At 52.8% G+C, this 11,427-nt stretch overlaps 1 protein-coding gene across 1 annotated transcript; it reads left to right on the top strand.

Annotated features, from left to right (window-relative positions):
- Positions 1-4,266: 4,266 nt before the first annotated feature.
- Positions 4,267-11,297, top strand: LOC116833738 (uncharacterized). The gene is made up of 6 exons (XM_075073831.1): positions 4,267-4,420; positions 5,931-6,026; positions 6,699-6,886; positions 10,215-10,373; positions 11,101-11,218; positions 11,266-11,297. Exons 1-6 carry the CDS (start codon positions 4,267-4,269, stop codon positions 11,295-11,297), a joined length of 747 nt encoding a protein of 248 aa, XP_074929932.1.
- The last annotated feature ends 130 nt before the right edge of the window (positions 11,298-11,427 follow it).

Genomic DNA, 11,427 nt, shown 5'->3' with positions numbered 1-11,427 from the left:
CCAGGGGGGCTTCCTGGGCTGCGCAGCTGCCGCGGCTGTGCCTTGACCCAGGGAACAACCTGAGTGCTGCCAGCTGCCGCAGCGGCGCCCTGACCCAGGGACACCCTGGGCTGCAGCTGCCGCTCATGGCAGCGCCTGACCAGGGTTATAGCGCCTCCGCGGCAGCCAGCAGCCGGGGGATTTCCTGGGCAGGAGACCCCTTGGGTTGCTGGGTGGCGCTGGGGCGCCCTGACCAGGGAAATCCCGGGCTTGCTGGCTGCCGCGGCGGCACCGTGCTACACCTGGCTGCTGGCTGCTGCGGCGGCGCACCTGATCAGGAAAACCCTGGGTAGCGGCATGCGCCAGAGCTCAGGACTCCCTCTCTGTCTTTGCAGCAGGTGCTCAACCAATTTAAAAAAAATTATGGGGGCTCCTTTTTTGGAGCCCCCAAATCTTGGCCCTAGCGCAACGCCTAGTTCGCCTAAAATGGTTGCACCGGCCCTGCCTCTATAATGCCCATGATAAGATAAATCAAGAAATAGCGTCCTATTCCCGCACTATGAACTATCTGTCCTCCGTGATGGTTCTTTAGTATCACCCACCAAAGAGGGATGGGTAACCCAGTTAGGATACTTTGCTAAGCTATATATATATTACTAATTCCAGCCGACATATAAAATAATGTTTCTCTTTTGGAAGTTAATCCATTTCATATATGATTCTTTATATGTTATGAGTATTAATTCCTTATGAAATTAGGGATATGTTGAGCATATGATACGTGTTCCTAATAATTTATATATAAAATAGTGCTAAAATGCTAGAAAGAAGCCTACCGGACATCATGATCAGCATATATAGCTAAAAGGTTGACAGTTAGAGGTAGTCAGCACAAAAAGCAGCAACATGAGTAGACAGAAAGTTGGTCCCTGAATTTGTGGTACGAAGGGGAGGAATTACACCACAAACTGAATAGGTGTAATTCTCGGCATCTGCACTGGTTGGTAACTCAGGGTACACCTACAAAACCTGGAAATGCAAGAGAGCCTAGGTGGCGAGTTTTTGAGTGAGAATCCTTATTAATATGCAAAGAGTAAGAGTATTAATCCCTAACCGTATAGAGATAGTAACCTATACATTTTTAGGACGAAATAAAGATGGGGTCTTAGAGGTTGGGCCTGAATTGCATGATATTTATAGATCCTGAACATATGTAGGTATATCTTAGGGAGCTTTTTTTTCTTTTCTGTTGTTCTTCTTTAATCTCTAGACTATCTTTCTATCTACCTATATTCCACCTGTCCCTTTCACGGGAGCTTGTTGCAGTACAGTTGAACCACTCAACAATTCTAACCATTGGGGAAGCCAGAGACCATTGTGTATATCGGCATGCCAGAGAGTTGAGGCTGCCCATTACCTCCTTACCGGGTGTCCTCAAGGAAGGGTGGGGTATGTTGGGTAAAATAGGAATGTGACCATAGTTCTGGATTCCTTTACTGTTTTGCAATCATAAGTTTCAGCACTTATTATTCTTGTGTTACTTTCTAGTTAAAGCTTTTATCAATTTGGTAATGTCCTAATGCGAATGTTTTTGTCGAGCACCCGAGAGTCCGGGCCGTCCGACTATAGAACTTCTTCTGAGTTCTTGGACCCTGTAATCTGAATTGGGACAAGAACCTAGTAGGATCTTTTCTGGTCGGAAGTGCTTCAGTGGCGGGAGCCATAACACTAGCCAAAATTCAGATTCAACATCTGTTGATGGGAGAAACCTGATGTGGTTGATTCTTGACAAAAAGGTTATTTTAACCTAAACGATTCAATTCGTCTGGATGGCAAGGTAGCCTGGAGTCTAGGGACTGTCGGGACTCCATGGTAAGACTGGTTAGAGTGTTCCTGGAGATGCACATTTGTTATGGCTTGCGTGAATCACCAATTGGGTGTCTTGCCTTTGTTTTCTGACAGCGTTGACCTGAGATTGGCACTCACAACTGTGAGCCACTCCAGGCAGATGACACCATCTACACAATGTCAAATACGACGTGGGGGGGGAGGGGGATTCTTTCCTAATAAAATTTCCCTCCAGAAAAAGGAAAGAGAACAAGGAATGTTGTTAAATAAAAGCTGATCTTCATATTTTACAATTCAAATTGATAGAACGGCTTTTTCCTCCTTTCTTCTCTGATTAAGGGTTTTTAAAGGATTGTTTACTGGTGTTTGTCATTGTATACGCTGGCTAAGGTCGTCTGGGGACCAAAACACTGACCTTTGTTTACAACTGTTTAATGTTGACATACAGTTACTGTTTAACACCTTTGACTCTTGGCCTTTACATATTCATCAGAATTAAATGACACTGCCTTACAGGCATACTGCAGCCTTCTTGCAGGCACTGAGTCTGGAGATAAGACAAATGAACAGAGCATTCAGTGGGAAAAACATGACAACAATAACTCAACCGTGTCCTTAGTGAATTTACGTAAACACGACTCCCCAGTATCTTGCGTTCAGTAGACTTTAGTCTCAGTTTCCTCACCAGCTTGTGTTCATGGCCAGTGGACAATATGCCCCTTTGTTCCCATCTATACCCACTCAAGGGTTTTGTTTTAGTAGTTTAGTTGAAATTCCAAGCTATGGGCTTGACTCAGTCAGGTCTGTCTCCAGTCCCTCAGGGGAGGTGCACCTTGGATTGTGGAAGAGATGCCTTTGCCAATAACATACCTTGCCTCCTTGCACGTGTTCAATGTACTACAAGGCTCTAGCAGGGCTGGGGTACAGGCCCTGGCCACTGTCCATTTGGCTCTACAATGCAAGATCTCGTCCTTACCAGAGTTCGCCCTTCTCAGTTCAACGCCAGTCTATATCGTCACTTTGTTACAGAAAATTAACCATCACATAGAATTTCTGTCTAGCAAAATCCCATTTTCCAAGCACATGCTTCTATCACCCACCAGTTTCTCCCTGTTTTGTTTCCAACACCACTGCCCAGCTTGAAAACAGATCATGGTTGTGGTGACTCTTACTTCAGAGCCTTGCTGAGTACAGTTGTTCTGCCCTTTCACACAATAAGGGAGAAACACTTCAAAGGTTCCTGACCCAAATCTTCAATAACTTTTAGTAACCAAAACAACCAAACTGTTCACTGAGACCATTACTGAATGGGAGGAACTACGTGACGATGGTGTGGAAAAAGCTAATTGTATTCAATGCTTTTTTGCCTCTCTGTCTTCACAATAAGGTCGCTCCCCAAATGACTGCACTGGGCGCACAGCTGGGGAGGAGTGTGGAGCAGTCCTCAGCTGTTGAAGAAATGTTAAGAATATTTAGAAAAGCTGGGACGTGCACAAGTCCATGGGTCCAGATATAATGCATCCAGGGTGCTGGGAGTGGCTGATGTGATTGCAGAGCCCACTGGGCATTATTCTTTGAAAATGTGTGGTGATTCGGGGAGGTTCCTGGATGATTTTGGAGAAAGGTGTGAATTTTCTTGTTGCCAGAGGGCCAACAGCATATTGGGGTGTAATTAGTAGGAGCATTGCCTCAGCTAGTTAGGGGGAATAGTGATTATTCCCCTCTATTCGACACTGGTTGAGGCCACACCTGGAAGTACTGTGTCCAGTTTTGGTCCCCTCACTACAGAAGGGATGTGGAGAATTGGTTGAGATTCCAGCGGAGGGAAAGGAAAATGATTATGGGACTAGGCATATGACTTATGAAGAGAGGGCTGAGGGATCTGGGCTTATTTGTCTGGAGGAGAGAAGAGCTGAGGGGGGATCTTGATAGCAGCCTTCAACTACCTGAAGGGGGTTTCCAGAGGGATGGAGCTCAGCTTTATCTCGAGTTGGGCAGAGACAGAAAGAAGCAATGTCTCAAATTGCAGTAGGGGGGTTAGGCTGGCATATAAGGAAACACTATTTTCACTAGAGAGGGTGGTTGAAACACTGGAAATGGGTTACTAGGGGAGGTGGTCGGTTGTTTTCATTCCATAGAGGATTTTAAAGGCCTGCTTTTACAGGCTCTGGACTGATGATTTAGTTGGGTGATTGGTCCTGCTTTGAGCTTGGGGTGGACTAGATGACTCCTGAGGCCTCTGCCACCCTGAATATTCCTATGAGTCTTGTGTGGGTAACAAATATACAAATTACAGGTTCTCTCTTGCTGTCTTTATTTTTCTGTCCTCATTCCTTTGATTGGACGCAGAGGCTCGTTCCAAGCGCTAGCTTTATATAACCAGGTGCAGGGGAAGTGGAGGGGTGCCAGAACTCGCTGGGGCGCAGGCAGCGAGGAACCATGGCTGCTTTAAATTATCCGCAGCGTTCTGGTGACTGTGGGGCCAATCGGGGAATCGGCCTGGAGTCGTCAAGCACATTACTGGGGAAATCAAACCCTTCCGACGTGGGTCTTTGCGAGCCTGCCGGACACGAGTATGAGAGAACGAGCGCAGGTGAGAACGGGGGCGATGGTTGGAGATGGAGTTAGCTTGTACATGTGGTGGGGAGGGAGAGGAATCTGAAGAAAGCCTTCAGCTCCTGGGAAGCAATTGTACCGCAGGAGAGGTGACTGCAGACACAGCTCCAGGCTGAGGGTTGTAGCTACGCCTGAGCTAGCTTTAACAGAGGTAGCTCAAGTCCCAGAGCAGTGAGGATGCGGCAGCACAGGCCAGCCCTTGAGTAATTCCCCAGGGGTTCCGGGCTGGCTTGTACAGCCTGTACAGCCAACTCTCTCAGCACCCTTGGATGCATTATATCTGGACCCATGGACTTGTGCACGTCCAGCTTTTCTAAATAGTTCTTAACCTGTTCTTTTAACACTGAGGACTGCTCACCTCCTCCCCATGCTGTGCTGCCCTGTGCAATCACAAGCTGGCTTGTACAACTTGTGATTGCAGTGGAAACATACCCGGTACTGCCAGCCTCAGGAGAGACACAATCATGTGTCTGACCCCAAAATCATGATACTTTTTACAAAATCACTTTTTTAGTCTGTCCTGTGACTTTGTAACTCCCCTCTAGTCCTCTGTGAATGTGTGCGTGGATCATTTCAGGTGGAAAAGTCAATCTTTAATGCGCACAAAATGCACGGCACTCCCTGGCTGCTCCGATGGCAACTCCACTCCCCGTCTCCAGCCTCCTTCCCCCTCACACAGGGGAACTGCTATCCATTTCCTATGGCTGTCCTGACCCAGCAGCATCACTTCTCTGCTCAGCCTCCACGGCACCACTTCCCCGACTCCCACTTCCCTTGTCTGCCACTGCCCCAGACCCTCTGTCTGCTCTAGGGCCAGGCTGACATAGAGGCAGGGCTGCTCTGTGTCCTCCGCCCCGAGGCTCTTGCACTGATCTCTGCCCACATGCCCACCCTGAGAAACTGCAGAACCAGAGTTCCTTCTCGTGTCGTCGCCAAAACCCTCACTCACAACCAGTTCACGAGAGCTGGCAACACTGCCACACTCCCTTCCCCTGGCTCCTGAGTGAGGACTCCTCCTCCCCACAACTGCCCCATCTTAGGGGAGCTGCCCCCAAACCCATCCCTGTCTTCTGCACCACTCAGCCTCACTCCTGCCCCCCATCCCCATATAATTCCTAAACCTGCTTCCTGCCCCCCAGTGCCCTGCTCCTCTCCAGGGTCCTCATTCACAATGTCCCAGCTGCTCCTTGCAGTCGCTGTGCCCTGACCAGCCCCCAGCATCACAGACTCCCAGAGCGCATGCAGGGAGAGGGCAGAGAGCACAGGTGTGTTACTGACAGGGAAGGGTTTGTGTCCCTGACTTGATCACACTGAGTTAGATGGTGGTGTTTTAAATGCTCAGGAGACAGACAGATGCCTCCTACAGACCGGGAAAGCCAGAGCTGGATGCTGCACGTGGGGGCTTTGCAGAGTCAACGCAATAAGATATTGGCTTGGCCCCAGGTAGCAGCAGGGAGCTGGATTCTGCCCAGCCTGGCCATCCCCAGGGGTGGTGGCTCCCTCAATAATCATTGACTTTATTCTTTTCCAGCAATTGAAGAACTTGGTGTCCAGGCATCCAAACCTGGTGATCGTTGCGCTAGGTGGGTGCCCTGCCCTGGACCCAGAGTTGAAGTTCTCTTTCCTGGATTATGTTGTTCCCTGTCCCCCTCCATAGCCCCGTTCCTTGCCCTCCAGGTCTCAGTGGGGAGAATAGGACCGGAGTCAATAATCACTCGGAGTCCACTGACTCCTTATCCAGCCCCAGAAAAGGTGGGTGTGAGTGGGGAGCCCTACAGAGGTTGGACAGCCCTGGGTGGGCTGGGAAAGCTCCAGGGCCACCACATGCCAGGTCCCTCATGTAACAATCACACCTGGGCAGCTCTGTCATGCAGTCCCACCTCTGGGATGGAGATTCACGCATCCAGCTGATCAGTTCTCTCACCTAGAATGCATTCAAAAATAGTTTTAGATCATTCCAGTTCTTTGTCTAATGTAGATCAACTGCACACATATGAAATATTCACTAATTTCAATAAATTGAGGTTTTTAAAAATCTCCTACTAAGATTGTCAAAATAACATTATTATTATTTATTATCATTATCCTTTCCTATTGTTGCCCCAGCAACTTCCCCCCCCCTCCAACTTCCACCCCCTCTCCTACCTCTCATTCCGGCTGGAAGAAGCCCCTTGGTGCCTGGGAGAGGGTTGTGCTGTGGGGTGACATGAGGGAGGAGGAATCATGCACGTGAACCCCCTGCTCTGTCTCTATAGAAGCTACAGACCCAGCCAGCATCAAGGCGGCAGCAACCAGAGTTGAGGAGCATCTGAAAGGCTCGGGGCTCAATCTGTTGATAAACAATGCTGGGGTGTTGAAGCTGAGCACACTAGAGTCTGAGACACCGGAGAACATGTCCCTGGTGTATGCAACCAACGTGACGGGGACCCTGCTGGTGAGCCAGGTAAGGGCCTCGACAGAGGGCAGGTTGCCAGCTGCACTGGGGTTAAGGGATCTGGTTAAGGGGTCAATGAGCCAATCCAGGCAGGGCCCCGGGGTGGGGGCAGAGCCCATCCCACCTGAGAAATGGGCCTGGAGTTTCAGATCCACAAGCGGCCTAGGTGTTGTGACGCTCCCGAGAGAGCCAGGGGAAGAGCCATGCGATGCACAGACCCAGGCATGTTATAAAAACGGCCACACTGGCCTCCCCTAGGAGCCTGTCTCACTGAGGGGCCCAGGGAACTTTTCCAGCAGAAATTCAGGCTCCCGTGGGATGAGGTGGTGATAGTTTCCAGTGTATCCTTTCTCTGTGACAAATAGTCCCCAGTGGAATCGTTAGCAAGCATGATGGAAAGGGGCCCCCCTGTGCAAACAGCATCTGTTGCTGGTTAGCTTCAGTCTCATGCATAGGCAGTGAGTTCCATACCCATGTGGAGCCCGGGCCCCGGCAATATTCAGAGCCAGGGGCCCAGCTCCAGCAATATGTGGGGCCGGGTGTCCCCCTCCACCTGTGGCCCCATGTCTCCCCCAAGTGTCCCACGGCTCAACTTGCTGCCCCCGACACCCTTTCTGCCGCGAGCAGAGCATCCCTGACTGTCTCTTCTCTGTGCAGCTGCAGTTGCCTCCCTGCAGCAACTGCCTGCCGCAGGGTCCTACGCGCCCCACAAAGTCCCACTGCCCGGGCAACTGGACTCTGAGCCTGCCCTTTCCCCCTCAGACCCTTCCCTTTCTGGCACGACCCTCCACCAGCACAGCCCCCTCCCCCCCACCTGCAATCTCCGCTCCTGCCCCATGCAAGAGGCAGCCCCATCCCTCCCCCCCAATGAGGCTACAGTGACTGTGTGCGCTGCGCAGGTGGGGCAGGAAAGGGGGCCCTCCCCCAGAGCTTGCTGCTGCTGGCAGGGAAAGGTGGGGGAGTCCTCCTCTCATGGCCCTGTCCTGGAGCAGCCTGCTGCATCCAAAACTCATCTCTCAAGCTCTGCCCCACCCCAGAGCCAACACCCCAGCCAGAGCTTTCACCCCCACCGCATCCTCAACTATCTGGCCAAACCCTGAGCCCCTCCACACCCCAAACACCTTATCCCAGTCTCAGCCAGAGCCCTCACCCCACACTCCTCCTCTTTGCCCTGAGCCCCTCTCATACCCCAAACCCCTCATCTACAGCCACAGCCTTCACGCCTGCACCTCATCCCTCTGCACCGCTCCCATTCCCAAAACTCCCTCCCAGAGGCCCTGCAACCCTGCACCCCAGTCCCCTGCCCCAGCCTAAGGCTGCACCCCAGACCTCCTCCCTCATCCAAACTCCCTCCCAGAGCCTTGGGCAGGTTGGGGGGAGTCTTGGGGGGGCAGAGTTTTGGGCAGGGCAGTTCTGGGCACTGCAAAAAATTTCCTACAACATGCCACGCCTGGTCTCCTGTTTCCCAGCATCTCTGGTCCCTTCTCCCTTTCTACCTTTTCCTTCCCAGCAGCAGGCCCAGCCGCTTCCTAGGTGTGATCACAGGACAGGCTAACTTTCTGTGACTGAGTGCAGTTGTGGCTGAGCTCAGTGTGCGAGGGCACAGTTGTTTTCTCTATGCTTCCCAGCAGTGGCGGCTACTGGGCCTGAGGGATGGCAGGCAAGCCGAGAACCTGTCATACAGCTGCAGGGGCAGCTCTCGGACTCACTCTGATCTCTGCTCCGGTTCCCTTGGAGCTCTCGTCTCGTTTCCTTGGTGAAGAGGCAGGGGAAGGAAAGGAAGCCGTGTCGGAGCACAGGGCAGTGTGCGGCAGGGACGCCGCGGGCTGTCAGGCTGGAGAGGCCCCGCTGACGAAGGCTGTTAGAGCAGTGTAGCAGCAGGGTTTGTGTAGCTGGAGTGGCAGCTGGATCTAAGCCGGTCCTGTGGAGCAGGTGAGAGGTGGAGAACTCAGCAATGCGCTCCCGGCACTGACTCTCTGGCTGTTCATAACGGGGTGTAGAGGTATGAAGCAGGGGGGCGTGTGTCACATTTGGGTCCATGGGGCAGAATGGCCAAGACTGGCTGCTCTGAGGTCCTTGTGCTCCATTCCCTTCCCTTCCAAATCAAACCATTTAACACAAGTTCAGCTTCTCACTTGTGGCCTTTTCCCCAGCCCAGGGTCTGCTGCAGGCACCTGGCTACCCCTACAGGATTCCTGTCCACAGCTCCTGTGCCTGGGCCTCCAGTTGACCCTCTGTGCTCTCTTCTCCTTCCCAGCCTGCTCCCAGCAGAACTGCACTGAGCCTGAGTCACACATGACCTGGCTGCTTTCCCCTGCCGGAGCCTGCCCGCTCCCTGCGCTGTCCTGGTCACTAAGGCTCCTGTGAGGACCATAGAATCATAGAATATAAGGGTTGGAAGAGATCTCAGGAGGGCATCTAGTCCCATCCCCTGCTCAAAGCAGGACCAACCCCAACTAAACCATGTCCCAGCCAGGGCTTTGTCAAGCCGGGCATTAAAAACATCTAGGGAAGGAGATTCCACCACCTTCCTAGATGAAGCACTGGAATGGGTTACCACCCTCATTATGAAATAGTTTATCCAATATCCTGCCCAATGGGAGCTGTGGAGTTGTCACTTGGGCGGGGGCAGTTCATGGAGTCTCCCTGGCTGCCCAGGGTGCCTAGGGGTTGCAGGAACCTGGTAGCCACTTCTGGCAGCTGTGCAGAAGCAGGGCAAGTAGGGAGCCCTCCGGGTCCCCACTGTCCTGCTGACTGGACTTTCCGGTCATCCAGTCTTCATCCCAGTTTCAGCTAGGCACAGCCCTACCTCCCTGAGGGACTGTCTTTCTGCTTCCCAGCACCTCCTCGCATCCCAGTGGCCCTTATTCTCCTCCCCTCCAGCAGCCCCATTCCCAGCACTTGCAGGCAGGGACACATACCTCGAACTCCTGGGTGCCAGCGGTGGGGTGACAGACCGCAGGGTCGCTGCAGGAGCACACGCCGCAGCGGGGCCCAGCCACAGGAGAAGTGCGAGGAGCAGCAGGGTATGGACAGAGACCTATGGCAGTTCTTGCCTCTCCCTGCTACAAGCAGGTGGAGGGTCCATCACTCCCCGGTCCACTCTTACCCGGCCAGGCTCCAGCTTCCGGCCGGGCCAGAGGGCAGGACCTGAGGGAGAAGAGGACAAACAGGGGATTGGGTCTGTGGCAAAAAGTGGCTGAGCCAGACCTGTCCACTTTCAAAAGTGGGAGGGCTACGGCCCCTTGGCCTGCTGTGTTCCGGTGCCACTGCCTCACAACCCGGGTTCCTTTCTCCTAAGCTGACCCTGGGGTGCTCTTTTCTCCCCACTGCCCAGGCGTTCCTGCCCTTGCTGAAGAAGGCTGCCCAGGGAAGCAACCAGAAAGGGCTGAGCTGTAGCAAGGCGGCCATTGTCAACATGTCCAGTGAGGGCGGCTCCATCCAGAATGTCTTAATCTGGCATGTGGGCCAAGTTATCGCCTATCGCTGCAGCAAGGTACAGGACGTGCTCAGTGTCACTCAGTGCTTTACCCATGTTCCCTGCCCTCCTGCCCAGCACTTCTAGCTTCCACTGCTGTGCCAGGGGGGACCAGCTGTTGTTCAGCTGCCTGGAATTCAGGTCAGCTCCCGGATTTCCCCTCAGTGAGGAACCTTCCATGGTGTGTATCCCATCAGGGAAATCCCCACACTGGGAGGCGCATGGGGCTCCTCAGAACTACACTAGCCAGTCTCAGCACAGACAGGGGAGAACCACTACGGAGCTATTAATTATAGCCCTTCCTAGGGGCAAATACACCCAGTTGAGAGACCATCACTAGCTTTAAATGGAGGGGAGCAGATCCTCTTCTGCCCCTGGTGAAAGCTTGGGGGAAAAGAAAGGAGAATCGATGCCACATTTACACTTCCCTCTGCCACCCCTTGATCATGCAAAACCTAGAGCAGCCTCAGCACTGCTCTAACTTGTACTCAGCTGTCACAGCCCCCCTGAAGCTATGCAGTAGCTGTGGCTGATCGAAGTGCAGCTACATCCCCTTCCCCATGGCCATGCCCCTGAGAGCACCTTGTTGTCCCCATTGAGCATCAGAGACTGCAGCTTACACCAGGGTCCTCACCCGCTTGTCTCTCTCTCCCTTCCCTGCCCTCAGGATCTGGGGTCATTTCCTGTAGGGCTCATTCCCCTTCCGCACACACTGCTGTCTCTGCTCATGATGTCTTGCCCACAGGCTGCTCTGAACATGCTCACCAAGTGCCAATCCTTGGGGTATGGAGGAGATGGGATCCTGAGCGTCGCTGTCCATCCTGGCTGGGTGCAGACTGACATGGGGATTCACTATCCCCGAGGTAGGTGGCCTCCTGGGAAGCTGACTCATCGCCTCATGTCATGGCAGATGTTCATCGTAGGGGCATGGTTACTCCGTAAACTGTCACCCCCTCCACTTTTGGACTGTATGGAAAGAAAACTGTGCATGACTGTCCCTCAGACCACTCCTGGGGATTCAGCACTGTGTCCTTGGGCATTGATCCCACCTGCTGCAACTTTCTTGGTTCCT

Source organism: Chelonoidis abingdonii, chromosome 19, assembly GCF_003597395.2.
Source record: "Chelonoidis abingdonii isolate Lonesome George chromosome 19, CheloAbing_2.0, whole genome shotgun sequence".
NCBI classification, from domain to species: Eukaryota; Metazoa; Chordata; order Testudines; family Testudinidae; genus Chelonoidis; species Chelonoidis abingdonii.
This window is presented reverse-complemented; position numbering and strand designations above follow the sequence as displayed.